This window comes from Pseudochaenichthys georgianus, chromosome 2 (genome assembly GCF_902827115.2).
Source record: "Pseudochaenichthys georgianus chromosome 2, fPseGeo1.2, whole genome shotgun sequence".
Classification (NCBI taxonomy): Eukaryota; Metazoa; Chordata; class Actinopteri; order Perciformes; family Channichthyidae; genus Pseudochaenichthys; species Pseudochaenichthys georgianus.
Window position 1 is genome coordinate 2788869 of NC_047504.1, and position 16458 is coordinate 2805326.

The 16458-nt window shown below is 40.3% G+C and overlaps 1 protein-coding gene across 2 annotated transcripts in view; it reads left to right on the top strand.

Moving 5' to 3' along the window:
- Window positions 1-16458, top strand: part of chrm4a (cholinergic receptor, muscarinic 4a) — a 43453-nt gene that overhangs the window by 12590 nt on the left and 14405 nt on the right. The window contains exons 2-3 of one of the 2 annotated variants that reach the window (XM_034096184.2): window positions 11706-12304; window positions 16161-16315. In XM_034096184.2, coding sequence (XP_033952075.1) covers window positions 11834-12304; window positions 16161-16315 — 626 coding nt within the window. In that variant the 5' untranslated portion in view covers window positions 11706-11833. Of the gene's footprint in view, window positions 1-11705; window positions 12305-16160; window positions 16316-16458 lie in introns of those variants that run through there. The other variant, XR_011644219.1, reaches the window with a different exon arrangement.

Genomic DNA, 16458 nt, shown 5'->3' on the forward strand with positions numbered 1-16458 from the left:
GGCCATTCTTTTCACCTTGGCTGCATTAACCTGTTTTAATGCAGTGGTGTGGAAATGGTCGGCAAATGCTGCTTTGTTTCTTGACGCTACATGACATTAGGGGCTTTTGCTCATCATAGGTCATATTGGTGTTGTGTTGAATATCTAGACATTGGCTCGCCGTATAGCTATGTTGGTCAAGCTGGGTCCACATGTGAATGAAATCAGCTCGTACTTATTGGTAGTTTGAAGAAAGACTTGCAGAAATAATGTTGGAGATGAAAAGGATTGGATAATGTTATTCCGCTGACTCCTCTTGGGTTTCTTGGCTCTGCAGTATTTGTTTCTACATACACTATATTCATTCAGCGTTATCAGAGGCAGCCAGTCTCTCTGTTAAAACAGTTTTATTATCAACACAATAACTGTGTTGACTCAGCATCTTGTTGAAGGATGCACTGTATTTTAAAACATGGCCTGAATTAAATTCATTGCATTAATGAGAGGAGGGGCACGGAGCTTTGAAGAATGCCAGCAATAAATGCACCCACCGTTCTGCGTGAATGTATTAGCAGGGTTTGAGTTTTTAATTTATTATTAGATTGTCTATCGAGGTGGTAACCTTTGAATCACATACAAATAAGATGTTCTTCTCCCTGCTCCTTTCCACCATGCGCTATAAAAACGTTTTGTAAAGTGTACATGTTTTGTTTTAAAATAACTGCCATGTGTGGAATAAATAAATACATAAATATCTATATGCCATTGTGTATAAAAAATGACAAATTCAGAACATGCAGATGTCTAAATTCCCATTGCTGTGACTGTAAGGTACACTCCAGGCAAAGTTGCTTGAGAAGTGACATCGGCAGATCATTAATATACTAAGACATAGAAAAAGAGTAGAGAAACTTCAGCCTTCTTCAGGCCTTTCTGTAGGCCCTGATTGGCTGCACCTGGTCATACACTAATTATGGCAAATATTGGACATGATTCACAATCAGGCAAACATAAAGTACTCCAGTGTGCAACCCAGTCTCACGGCATTTCGTGTTATAGTGACACAATTAGTTTAATCTATTGATTCGTGTTCACCAACACGATTTTCACATTTTTTCGTGTCACAGAGAACGATTTTAAAAGCAATGTATTTCTATTGTATGTTTCGTGCCTGCATATCGTCTTTTTGTCCAGTCGGGTCTTGGAAGACCGGAAGCTGTGTGGTTCATAAAAACATGTTCTTACTGAATATCTTACCCTAAGCCTAACCCTATCCCTTTTATTTTAAATTGTATAATGTCGGAGTTTTTTTGCCGTCCGCGAGGAAAATAAATGGCTCAGAGCCTCAGAATCCTGAAATCTGTATTTTTTGTCATCTTTTTTTCCTTCTAATTTGTTATTATTTGGTGCAGGCACGAGACATACTACCAATAGAAATACATTGCTTCTAAAATCGTTCTGGTCAGAATACTGAAATCTGTATTTTTTTGTATCTGTTTTTCCTTCTAATTTGTTATTATTTACATTGCTTTTAAAATTGTTCTATGTGACACAAATAAAAGGGTGAATCAATAGATTAATTTCCTGACTATAACACGAAATGCCGTGAGACTGTGTTGCACATTATCATTGCCCGTCCACACGGCGGCGTGCGTTGAAGCTTCAACGCTTCTTCCCATTCACTGTGAATGGGGTGACGTCACGCTTTGCCGAACTGCATTGTGGTTCCGTCGCTTCGCTTTGCTCTCGTTGCTCGCTTTGCTCTCGTTGCTCTCGTTGCTCGCTTCAAAAGTTCAACTTTGGATCTTTTTTTCCTTCTAATTTGTTATTATTTGGTGTAGGCACGAAACATACATTGCTTCTAAAATCGTTCTGTGTCAGAATACTGAAATCTGTATTTTTTTAAATCTGTTTTTCCTTCTAATTTGTTATTATTTACATTGCTTCTAATCGTTCTGTGTGACACGAAAAAAATGGCGAAATCGTGTTGGTGAACACGAATCAATAGATTAATTTCGTGATTATAACACGAAATGCCGTGAGACTGTGTTGCAGTGTAACGCAGCATCCACACGGCAGCGTGCGTTGAAGCTTGCCGGCGTGTCTGAAACTCGACCAACAACCAATCACATGAATCTCCTGCCCCGGACATACAAGCATGCGGTTTGATTGGCTAGAGCTTGTACTGGCATATGATTTCATTGGCTGACGCTTCCGTCGAAGCTTCCAAAGTTGAACTTTTGAAGCGAGCAACGAGAGCAAAGCGAAGCGACGGAACCACAATGCAGTTCGGCAAAGCGTGACGTCACCCCATTCACAGTGAATGGGAAGAAGCGTTGAAGCTTCAACGCACGCCGCCGTGTGGACGGGCAATGATAATGTGCAACACAGTCTCACGGCATTTCGTGTTATAGTCAGGAAATTAATCTATTGATTCACCCTTTTATTTGTGTCACATAGAACAATTTTAAAAGCAATGTAAATAATAACAAATTAGAAGGAAAAACAGATACAAAAAAATACAGATTTCAGTATTCTGACCAGAACGATTTTAGAAGCAATGTATTTCTATTGGTAGTATGTCTCGTGCCTGCACCAAATAATAACAAATTAGAAGGAAAAAAAGATGACAAAAAATACAGATTTCAGGATTCTGAGGCTCTGAGCCCCATTTATTTTCCTCGCGGACGGCAAAAAAACTCCGACATTATACAATTTAAAATAAAAGGGATAGGGTTAGGCTTAGGGTAAGATATCAGGGTTGCTAACTTTGGGTACCTGGCTGGAGTGAGATTTTGATATCATGGGTTTAATTACACATATGCACACTAAATGACTGCTATCGTGTCAGCAGCGGGACCTTAGCATATATATAGGATATATATACAATATATACAAATACACAAAATTGGACACAGACTATAAAGGGCACAACGTTTCATTCACTAATGAAAGTCAAACACATGTTTGTTTCCACTGTTTTATTGTGTATCTGTCGCAATAAGCAATTAATTGACTTATCGTACAATAAATAAAAATGAACTCGATAAATTTACATTTACATGAGGATGTGACTAGCAGTTCGAAAGGATGTACTTCAATTATTATTATATATTATCATTATGTCAGGGGTCTAAAATGGTCATACAACGGTGCCGACAATATTATTGTTTATCGCAATAATTTCCTTGGAAATGTATCCAACACAATTAATTATCGTGAGAGGCCTATACATGAAACACACACACAAACAAATCTACAGACTTACTCCAAACTGCCAAACATATTAATTAACACACTCTATGTTGGCCTAGTAGAACAATAAGCAGCAGACTTTTACTTTTGTATCATTTCTACTGGATCTTAGATCTGCGCTTGCGCAATACGGGTCTGCAGTTGCCAGAGAGTATTTGTGTTGGGTAATCTATGGTAGGGCTAACCCATACAGTGGTGGGGTGAAGTCAGTATTTGCAATGTAATTACATACACGCTCCCCTTGACAGTGAAACGCCACACGTGAGGTTTAGATGATTTCCCTGTCGCAATCCAAATTGAACTGTATGAAATAAAAAGGCACATTTGTCTTGTAGTAAATAAAAAGGGCGACCTGGAGCCAATCCTACAATTTACCCACAGGTGAAAGAGTTGACATGCTGAAAGCCCAACCCCTAGGGGGGTCTGGGGGGATTCTCCCCCAGGAGATTTTTTGAAATACTAACATAAAATACACATTCTGGTACTCTCTTGAGAAGAAAAATAAATACATCTATTACTACACGACATATTTAAACAAATGAATGCCATTTTAGTTTTGTGTTACTTTGTTCTGAAAGCTGAACCTGCTGCTCCTCACAGAGAGAAGAGGGAAGAAGCTGTGTTAATTACTTTACATTGTGGATAGGGTGGATAGCCCCCATTGTTCTGTGTGTCAACATGAAAGACAGCCCACACACCTATCAATCATCAAACCGTGGGGTCTTATTTCATTACGTGTTGATTTCTATCAACACGTAATGTTGTATCGATGTATAGATGTGCTACAGCAAAAATATTCTCTGTCGGGACTTCCTGCAACAACACCACGCCGTTATCTTGATTCTGATTGGCCAGAAGACATTATCAAAGATGTTCTATTAAGAAGAAGATCACTACCTGACAAAAGTTTTCAAAACCGTTTATAGTCTTCGGTATTCTTGTTTTTGGCGTGAGAATAGTTTGGGCAGAGTGAGAGCGTGAGATTGAGGGTGAAAGCGTGTGTCACACGCCAGATGCGTGAGAGTTGGCAACCCTGAGATATTGAGTAAGTTCATTTTTATGAACCACACAGCTTCTGGTCTTCCAAGACCCGACTGGACAAAAGGACGTGATGCAGGCACGAAACATTGAAATACATTGCTTTTAAAATCGTTCTGTGTGACAGAAAAAAATGCGAAAATCGTGTTGTTGAACACGAATCAATAGATGAAATGATATGACTATAACACGAAATGCCGTGAGACTGGGTTGTAATGTATCACTAGGTACTTCTGCCTGAGTTCTGCTTTTCAAAAAACAGTTAATGTGGCTCTCAGTAAGTAACTGGAAAGATCAGCATGTTGTACATTGTAAAAAACGTTCAGTATTTGATTTTGGACTGCAGTGTTGTCTCAAATCACACACAGCTAGCTAACTAGCTAGCTAACCGCGAATGGTAAGGTACTAGCTAGCAACTTTAGCGAATCATTACAGACTGCTTAATTAACCCCTACAAAAGAGGCCAGTACATGACTTTTATTTGTGTAATGCTATATTCACCGGAGTAACCACAATCCTGGATGGACGCACAACTTGTTGCCAAGATAGCAAACGTTGACTGCATTTAGAAATACACTTTTGTAGTTATGGACACGAAAGAGTAGAGGAAACTAACTAGTGATGGCGAGATGAAGCCTTATGAAGCTTTGAAGCTTTCCAGCAAATCGGTTCACTAAAAGGTTCATCTCATAAGGCTCAATGGGCTTCATGTGCACACGGAACAGGTGTAAAACAGCCAAATATTATTTGGAATCGTTGACATACTAAAAATACTGGAAATAGTGATACAAAAGTGAAAAAATATGTAAAATGTATTTGTAATCCTGTATGAACAGAATTTTGCACCAGTAAGTGTCTTAAAATGACTGTATATAATAATAAAAACAATCAATATAGTATCTTGTTATATCTATACATTCAGGGTTGCCAACTCTCACGCATCTGGCGTGTGACACACGCTTTCACTCTCAATCTCACGCTCTCACTCTGCCCAAACTATTCTCACGCCAAAACAAGAATACCGAAGACGAGAAACGGTTTTGAAAACTGTTGTCACGTAGTGATTGTCTTCTCAATAGAACATCTTTGATAATGTCTTCTGGCCAATCAGAATCAAGATAACGGCGTGGTGTTGTTGCAGGAAGTCCCGACGGAGAATACTTTTGCTGTAGTACATCTCTATATACATCGATACAACATTACGTGTTGATAGAAATCAACACGTAATGAAATAAGACCCCATGGTTTGATGATTGATAGGTGTGTGGGCTGTCTTTCATTTTGACACACAGAACAATGGGGGCTATCCACCCTATCCACAATGTAAAGTAATTAACACAGCTTCTTCCCTCTTCTCTCTGTGAGGAGCAGCAGGTTCAGCTTTCAGAACAAAGTAACACAAAACTAAAATGGCATTCATTTTTTTTAAATATGTCGTCGAGTAATAGATTTATTTATTTTTCTTCTCAAGAGAGTACCAGAATGTGTGCAGGGGTTGGGTTTTCAGCATGTCAACTCTTTCACCTGTGGGGAAGTTGCAGGGGTTGGTTCCGGGTCGCCCTTTTTATTTACTACAAGACAAATGTGCCTTTTTGTTTCATACAGTTCAATTTGGATTGAGACAGGGAAATAATCTAAACCTCACGCGTGGCGTTTCACTGTCAAGGGGAGCGTGTATGTAATTACATTGCAAATACTGACTTGAGCCCCACCGCTGTATGGGTTAGCCCTACCATAGATTACCCAACACAAATACTCCGGAGCCGATAAGTCAATGAATTGCTTATCGCGACAGGCACACAATAAAACAGTGGAAATAAATATGTGTTTGACTTTCATTAGTGAAGGAAACTGTGTGCCCTTTATAGTCTGTGTCCAATATTGTGTATATATATGCTAAGGTCCCGCTACTGACACGATAGCAGTCATTTCATGCGCATGTGTAATTAAACCCATGATATCAAAATCTCACTCCAGCCAGGTACCCAAAGTTTGCAACCCTGACATAAATAAATGTAAATGTCTGCTGCCTTCTAGGCTATAAAGATAAAAGAAGCAATATATGTTCGAAAAGGGTTTCACTTGTGTGACTCTGCAGAGGGCAGAGGGCAGTGAAAATGCTTGTGAGACATGGAACAATTGTATTGGTTTTTGTTTAAAAACAATATTTTTTTCTACAGTTTTCGGGCTTAGGCGATTTCTTTTCTTTGATACAAGTTCTCCTGCCTTTGAAAATACCCTTTCACACGGGACTGAGGAAGTAGGTGTGCACAAAAGTGACTGCAAGTTTATACAGGTTTGGATACACATGTTTTTGTGTCTGCCAGCAGTTCAGAGGGTCCTCCAAGCGTCCGATATTTGGTTCGGCCAGGTACCGCTGGACTTCAACAGTTGCGTCAGCTGTCGCATTCTTGGTCTTCCTGGAGAGCTTCACAGTCTGATCCAATTTATGCCAGAGTTTGTTTCCTGAAAAGTATACACAGAGTGTCAGTGGATGTAGTAATTACTTCAAATTGCTTTAAAATGTAAAATGACCTGGAGTTTCTTGTTCAGCAGGTTGAGATGTAGATGGATTTTCTTGGGGCACGGCTTCAGGTGTTCGGATCAGTGCACCACATTCAGTCACAAGCCTTTGTGTGGCTTCTGCAGCTTTTAAAGGGCTAATAATTCCGATCAGTTTGAACCTGGGGTCCAGTAGCGTTGCCAATGACATGATGCTCATAGATTGAGTGTGTGGAGCCTCTCTCTTAGCTGCCTTAAGAGGTGTTCTCCCATTTCTTTGGCCACTGCTACTGCGGTTTTTGCCATCTCCTCATGAAGCATTTGCTCCAGCATTTTGAGGAGGGGCACAACCTTGGAACCAGATACATTTTTCTCCTCAGAAAGCTCAATGGTGGCATCATTGCATCCAGACAGCAGAGAGAGGCACCCACTTATGGTGGTGAACTCCGCAGAGGTCAGTGTGGTGATTTCTGTGTTCAAACTGGCTCATGCCGCACCACCTGGTTCTCTGAGCATGTGATATGTGCTGTTCCAGTGGGTCTCCACCTCTTGCAGGAGCTTCAGTGTGGGCCTTCCCAATTGCACCGATATAAGCTTCTCCTTTAAAAAAAAATTAAAGATGTATTTAATTGTCAAAGTAGCAGTAACATAGCATTATTATTATTCATTACTAACCAATGTAAGAAAGGTCAAAGCACATACCTTAGCAAGGGTGCTGCTCCTGAAATATCCCACCAGTTTTCTTGCCTTGGCTCGAATGTCACTCAGAGTCAGCACAGGGGTCACGTCAAAGAGATTTTTTGACAATCAAATTCAGTGTATGTGCAATGCATATTGCATGACGTAGCTTTAATTGTTTGCCACAGGAAATCATATTGGCTGCACCATCCGTCACAAGGCAAGTGACCTCATCTGTGATTCCCCATTCCTCCATGAGGGAGGCTTTCACTCTGGCCAGGGTTTCAGCAGTGTGTGTTTGGGGGAATTGTTGCACTCCTAACAACACACAATTGAGACGTGTGTTATCGTCAACAAAGTGGCAGGTTACAGCCAGATAGGCTTCCATATTGATGGACGTCCACATGTCAGAGGTCAGGCTCACTGCAGCCACCTTCTGCATTTCATCTATGGCTGTGTTCCTCTCTAGAACATACTTAGCCTCCACCATAGCCTTAACAGCCTAAAAGAGGGGAAATCACTGGTTAATTGTCAAATGCCATGAAAAAATAAACAATTTTGCTCTATACATGAAGTCTTACACACCTGCCGTGTGGGGATGACAGTTTGGATCCAATAAGGCCACAAATGCCCTAAATCCCACATCCTCCACAACACTGAATGGCTGTGTATCCTTCACTATCAGGTTGGCCAAGGCCTCATCCAGATCCTGTTTTCTGGTAGGCCTAGCTGGGGGGGGGGGGGCTAAGCTGTGTTAAGAATGAGTATCTGGTAACTTTCTTTTATTTGCATGATAAAGTGAAGTTAACATGGTTAAATTATAAAGTATATTATTCCAAAATATTAAATGACAAACCTTGAGCAGGTCCAACTCCATGTCCCTCCTTGTTCTCATGTATGGCACGATAATGCCTTAGCATGGATGAAGTATTGCTATTGTATCCCAGTTCCCTGGAGAACAATAAACACTTCACCTTTGAATGAAATAGAAAAAGTAAAACAATGAACCAAACAAAATCATAATACATCTGTTGTAATATACTATGTATGCAACCTACCTTATTGGGAGAAATCAGATCAAAGTGTTCCCACACAGGGGAAGTCCTTCTCTTCTTTGCTGGCTCCATTCTAACGAGTACACAAATATCGTACAACCAAAACTGGCAAATGACAAGTGTTCTCCTCTATCACAAGGTTCACACATCTTGAATCGAATCCCATGGGGTTTTATCTGTCAGAAGCTCACGCCAAGATCTGAAGCGCTTTCTGAAGCAGTCACGTGGTATCGACAGGCAGCGAGGCTTCGTTTGTCATTGATGACGTCACTGGCCCACAACGATACAAGCCTCGATACAGGCTTCACAAAAAGCTTCGGGGGTTACTTGACACGCGCTCCGAAGCCTCTGCGCAATACGTAACATCACTACAGGAAACTGCAGCCTTCTTCAGGCCTTTATGGAGGCCCTGATTGGGGATTGGGAGCACCTGAGCGAGTGGCTGCACCTGGAGGAGGACAATCAGGGGGGCAGAGACACAAACACACATTAGGCACGTAACGTCAGAGGTGTGGTGCCGAACTCTTGACCAAAACAATAGTCTTCTAAAGTAATTGTCCTCCCTTCAACCTTAAAATATGTTTCTGTTCAACTTTTCTTCTTTTGCATATCCTTTAAATTGTGTGTAGTTTATTAGTTTGTTCTCTGTTCTTCTGAACCAGTAACACCCTTGAGCTGCTGCCTGCTGATTGGCTGATGTTCAGAGGCTAGGGGGCCTGAAGTGGAATCTTCATGAGTGGACATATTTGCGGAAAGTGTTTAAAATAATGTGTGGGGCTCTGACTAATGACTTGAGAGTCTCTGAGGAGCTTCTCTGTGAGGCAGAGGGATGAAACACATTTATACAAAGTTAGCAAAGCTGTAATCACCGGCACAGAAACATGAGTCATCATCGCCACTTCACTCAGGCTCATCCACTCTTACAAGTCCTTACATCAGTGGCGTAGCCACCATAGGGCCAGGGTGGGCCCAGCCCCACCCAGTTTACTCATTGGCCCACCCTGAGAAAGCTTCGGTGTCATTTACATTTTTTTACATTTTATTTTTTTATTATTATTATAAAAAAAATGTATTCACCCATTGAGAATATCCAAGCATTCAAAGTGAAATTCAAGTGAACAAATATCGAGTTTAATTAATGTTGTATGTGCTTTGTCCTCTGAACCGAACTCATTTACGGTAAAACTGATTGTTGGTTCCGGCGCGCGCCATAATAACGTGAGAGATGCAGAGAGCTGCCTGCAAAATAAATGATGGCTCAAAGTTCACTAATGAACTTTGGTTTTAAAAAAAAAGCCAGACTCCAAGAAGAGTTGCCCTCATCAGCGATCTGTACGATCATTTTCTGATAACGATGAAATAGCCCCGCCTCCCTCTCCCCACCTCTCCTGCTGCTGGGCTGTCAGAAGAAAAAAAAAATGTTAACGGAAACTCTGCCGCACGGTTCCCTCGTCCCTTGGAAGAGGCGGGTGTTTTTCATCTGCTGGTGGACAGTCCGGAGAGATATACACAGGGTTGGGTTGTAACAGAATACATGTAACGGCGTTAATCAGAATACAAAAAGCAAGTGTATTCAGCTGGCGTTACATTTGAAAAACGAGTAATCAGATTACAGTTACTTTCGTAAACCTGAAGTGAATACATTTTGGAATACTTGGTGGGAAATGTAATATTCATTACCGGCAGAACTGTGTGCACACTGCACAGCGCTGCAGCGTGTCTGTGAGCGAGAGAGAGATGCAGCGTGTCTGTGAGGCCCCGCCCCCGCACGCAGATGAGAGAGAGAGAGATCTCTTTTAAAATATATTGAAAGTTAGAAACGGAGATGGTTGGATAAAATGTGGACGATAACGTTTATGTAGCATTTCTTTATTGTCAAAATGATGACATTTATAACAGGATAAAATCAAAGTGAATGGCCTGCTGCTGCTGAAGGCATGGGGCAAGTGACTGGAAAACGTTTCAGATAATAATAATAATGATAATTCATTCTATTTAGGGGCGCCTTTCAAAGCACCCAAGGACACCTTACAATTAATAACATATTCCAAGGAAAGGTTTTAAGCCAGTACAAAGAATGCAGTCCGGGTGATGTTTTGTATGTGTGGTGCAGATGAGAGAGCTGTCAGAATGACACCAAGATGTTGTGTTTGAGTTCTTGATAAGCCATTAAAACAATAAAATACGTGTCTCCTGTTCACCAAAACATACCCATCTGTTATGGAAAAAGAAAGTATTCCAAAAGTAATCTGCCACCGGTACCGGCGGGGATTGTTGTTAGCTTCTGATGCCAGAAGAGAAATCTGGCCCACCCTATTGTTTACAGGCCCACCCTAAAGTACATTTCTGCCTACGCTACTGCCTTACATTAGATATTTTAGTCACCGAATCATAAAGATAATCGTTTGTACTGTTCAGAGTCATGTTGTGTTGATGTGGTTTGTTCATCTACTCTGAGTAATATTTTATTTAGCAGTTACTACTGGTGCAGTGTTGTGAAGAGGTTGGATGATCTAAATGGCCAACATGTGTTGTGGGTGAGCAGGAAAGGAGACAAAAACCTTTTTTATTGGCTGTTACTGCTATTAGCATTATCGGTTCTTACTGTTAGCTAACATATACACTACTGTATGTGTGTACTGTTTATGGAGGTTACTGTTCTATTGGGACTATGAGCAGATGTTTTTCCTGTTAGAGCAAACGTGGATTAGGAAATAGGAGTGGCTTTTATCGTGACACAGCCAAGAGAAATTCATTTTATTTCTTATTCTGATAAGAAAATGCTATTTCACAAGGGAACTAGATATGTAGGGGAGCCTTTTTAGGTGTTTCAGTTCTGGGGAATATTGTTTACAATGTATTAATATATAATAATAATAATTTCAATGTATTTAGTGCCTTTCATAAACCCAATGACGCGTATACTTATGGAAAACCACAATTGTGCCTGCAGATCATTTACCACCATATACAAAGTCAACCTTTTTTTGTATGGCTAGCATGAGAATGAAAAAGTACACCATGTACTTCATCCATTAATGAAACATTGAGACCTTTGATAATGAAAAGTTACCTTTCTCCTATATGTGTTGTTTGACTGACAAAAACATTTCGTTGTTCATCTTGACTCCTAACCCTAACCCTTTCCCATAGTTTGAGCATAGTTTGAAAACTAATGTTCTTTCTTTTTGTCTCCAGGTTCATCGGTCATCCCATCCTCTGACCTGTTCTCCAACACCTCCTGCAACACCTCCTCCAATGATTCCACCTTCTGCTCTCCTGTGGATGAAGGACAGGGGGCAGGAAGTCCATATAAGGCTCTGGAGATGTTCTTCATCGCCTTAGTTACAGGATCTCTGAGCTTTGTGACTGTAACAGGAAATATATTAGTCATGCTTTCCATCAAAGTAAACCGCCACCTACAAACTGTCAACAACTATTTCCTATTCTCATTAGCATGCGCTGACCTGATCATAGGGGCTTTCAGCATGAATCTGTACACGGTCTACATCATCGTGGGCTACTGGCCGCTGGGCCCGGTGGTCTGTGACTTATGGCTAGCTTTAGATTATGTTGTCTCCAACGCCTCCGTGATGAATTTATTGATCATCAGCTTCGATCGCTATTTTTGCGTGACCAAACCCCTCAGTTACCCATCAAGAAGGACGACCAAGATGGCGGGGCTGATGATCGCAGCGGCGTGGATCCTGTCCTTCATCCTGTGGGCACCTGCCATCTTGTTCTGGCAGTTCATCGTTGGACAGCGAACAGTGCCCCCTGGAGAGTGTTACATTCAGGTACAGTGCAGCAAACTCAACAGATCCTTCAGGAGAGGTGGGAAGTAGTGGAGTACACATACTTCGTTACTGTACTTAAGTACATTTTTCTGGTATCAGTACTTTACCCCACTACTTATTTTTCTGACGACTTTTTACTTTTACTTCTTATATTTTGAACACAAATACCTGTACTTTCTACTTCTTACATTTTCCAAACAGCTGGTTCCTTTAGTCTGAATGTGTGTTTGGTGGCATGATCATTATTCTTTAGAGTCATTGCGTGCACGATCCGTGTATCCATCACTTCCTGGTCTTCTCTAAAGAAGAGGGACCAATGGAAACGTTGTCATGTTGCCGTTGTTCAGCATGGAAACATTCAATAGCTAACAATGACATTAGTGTTCTATTAATATAAAGGGAGGTCAGGTACTCTTTAAAACAATGCTAGTTATGGGTACTTTTTACTTAAATACATTTCGAAGCCCATACTTCTTTACTTTTACTTGAATAAAAAAGTTTAGTCAGTACTTCTACTTTTACCAGAGTATTTTTAAACACGAGTATCTGTACTTCTACTTGAGTAAAGGATGTGTGTACTTTTGCCATCTCTGTCCTTCAGGAATAAGGCTCACATCTAAAACAACCTTTTCATGTGTGATTAAAGTACTCCTAACTCCTATCCTTATTATCTTTAGCTATCGCTGTCTTCATACAGTGAATAAATCCGGCTCAGATGGAATATCATGTGACATATATAGTGTAAAATATAGTGTATAATACATGTATATAGAGAGGCAAAGTCCCTCCCCTTCCGGGGGACCTCCATGGGACCTTATTTTGGAAAAATTATGTATTGAAGTCAATGGAGAGAGAAAGATTTTCTTTCGATCCCATCTGAATTGTGCCACAAATTACACATATGATGTTTGTCAATTTAAAAGATAATTTTGCAAATAAAAAAAATTAAAATGTATCGTAAAACTGTGAAGAAACCATTTTTTTGTGTGAACCACTCAATGAACTACAATTCTCGCACACGTCACCAACACCAAGATGGCCGTCACGTTAGCACATTTCACCTCTTTCTTTCAGAATGAGGCGAAAAGTATTAAAAGAGGTGAAAATCACCACAAGTCTGGGCACGTTGAGAGCTGTACATACGAAAAGTTAGTCGGTTCCGTAAGAGCCAGCATGCGGGACCGGCTTTACAAGGTTTCGGTGAGTAACACGAGTGTAATGTATAATGCTAATGACATTACTTACTCTGGGATTTGTAGTCTTTCTAGTTGTGTATTTTTCATAGTCTTATATTTCAACAGTTTTACGACAAACTGTGACTTTTTTGACATGGAAATGATTTTTTAAGATTGACAAACATCATATGTGTAATTCGTGGCACAATTCAAACGGGATCGAAAGATAATCTTTCTCTCTCCATTGACTTCAATACATAATTTTTCCGAAATAAGGTCCCATGGGGCGGAAGTAGAAGGGCGGGACTTCGCCTCTCTATTGAGCGATGTTAACCCCAGTCTCTGGTGTCAGGTTTACATTGCTATATTGATCTTTCTCTGGCAATCAGCTGGCTCCTACTCCATGACCTTTGACCTCTTCGCAGTGGATGCTGTGGAAAAACTCTTGTATCACTACAACCTGCAAGGGGAGTGTCATGTGCCTGATGGAGAAGCCAAAGACCTCATCACCTCTGTTTACCATTTGTACAGAAATAAGGCCAAAGGTTACTGAGATGTCTCAAAACACATTTGCGGTCATATCTCAATATGTCATAGGTTAATTATAATATTCATGGGTGCACACATGTTCAAATAATAATAAGTGATGATATTCAACCCAGTCTCACGGCATTTTGTGTTATAGTCACGACATTTAATCTATTGATTTGTGTCACACAGAACAATTCCAGTTTTGGATAGTCTGGCGTGGTTTCGTTCCATTTCAAAATATTTCAAATAGCTGTTCTCGGCGTAACCTTGGCGCAATGCCACTCCAACATCCAATCCCAGAGCTTGAAGATTAATCACGGAGACAGTAGTCCTAAACGATAGCTGGGGATTATGGGTAGTGTAGTGTCTTCGATCATCCTAAACTCCAAAATGTTTTTCGGATTTCATATCGCGTTAACACTAGGGATGCCAGCGATTATTTTTAAAAATCGATTTTATTTATATATATTTTTTTTATTATTTATGTTTTTTTTTTTTTCCTGTCTTAGTTTCAACCAAAATATATATAAATATATATATATGCTAATAATAGTAATAGTATTAATAATTGTAAATGGCCATTGGTCACACCACCAGTTTGTTTTATTTGAGTGCGAAGCACGCCAAAGAGGTTACAGAGAAAGACGCAGCACAGCTGGCCATTACCAACTTCACTTCAAGGCCACGTCGTTGTGATGACATGCTTATTTGTTGTTTGTACTGTTAAACATGTTCTAGTAAAGAAAACAACGGAATAATCGATTATTATTCGCGAGGGCTGCCGAATAATCGATTTTGATCATGGTCAGTTTCTGGCAACCCTAGTTAACACCATATCCCAACCTGCATTGCGGCTAAAACATCCAATCAGCGAGCTTAAACCATAGCTGAGGATTTTGGGTAATCAGTTCAGTGGCTCTGTATCGCAATGATGCTCGAAATGTCCCTTATAGGCCTATGTCTGTTTCCGGTTATTTTTATTTTGAAATTCAGTTCAGACGCCAAAAAAGCCTGAGATTATGGAATTAAACAAATAAATAAAAACAAGGATAATTGTGTGTTATTGTTGAGTACATTTAGAAAAGAATAACAAATTAGAAGGAAAAAAAGATTTAAAAAAATACAGATTTCAGTATTCTGAGGCTCTGAGCCCCATTTCTTTTCCTCACAGACGACAAAAAAAGTCAGACATTATACGATTTAAAATAAAAACAATAATCGTGGCTTGATATTGAGTAAGGAGATGTTTTTATCAAACCCACAGCTTCCTGTCTTCCACTATCCGAACGGACAAAAAGACGTGTTGTATGCACGAAACATACTATCAATAGAATTACATTGCTTTTAAAATCGTTCTGTGTGACACGAAAAATAACACGAAATGCCGTGAGACTGGGTTGTGATATTTGTGGACAGACATGGACTGGTTGGAGGAGTAATTCAACTGCAAGGCACTCATTCTTATTCCAAATGCACTGGATGCCATTGTGAAACAGCTTGTCTAGCCAAAAGTAGTTTGCAGTGAGTAAAAGTATTAGCATATATTGATTGCTAATGCTCATGCTAGCTTGGCTACCCATTAGCGTCGTGGCCCTCAACCTGCCTGTTGCAGCGGTCCTCATGGAGCATCCAAGAGACTGTATGGTTCTGGTCCAGTGTTCACAGACAGCTGCTGTTGGGTTCTCACTCAGTCTCCAGGCTCTTTGCTGTTTCACTCGTGTACTGTTCCCCAAAATAGACAGGTGGACAGACACACACACACACACACACACACACACACACACACACACACACACACACACACACACACACACACACACACACACACACACACACACACACACACACACACACACACACACAGCTAGTCACTCATAAACACTACTGTGAAAGACTACATTTTAAGGCATTTAGATTAAGTCTTCACACTTTCATTGCTCTATGCTCCCATTTCTAACTATAATACCCCCAATGTATGAGTACAAATACTATCATTTTAATATAATACAGTGCAGTAACACAACAGTTTAAGTAACAAATATTCAATTTTTAGATATGTTGTATTTGATTGCATTATACTGTACAAGTATACCTAAAAATCTCTCTTTCTTTCGGTCCTTTTTCTTTTTTCTCTTTCTTTCTTCCTACAGTTCCTTTCAAACCCTGCGGCGACGTTTGGTACGGCCATAGCCGCTTTCTATCTTCCTGTCATCATAATGACGGTCCTGTACATCCACATTTCCCTTGCCTCCAGGAGCAGGGTCTCCAAACACAAGCCAGAGAAAAAAGAGAAGAAGGGAATAAAGTAAGAGCATCTAAGGAATCAAGTGCACTTCATGCGTGACAAATCATTTCCTGAGTGAAAAGGAAAAATGCCAAACTCATCTTTTCTTGATTGACAGTTATGTCTTTAACCATGCATCTATGACACTGATTGACAACCACACA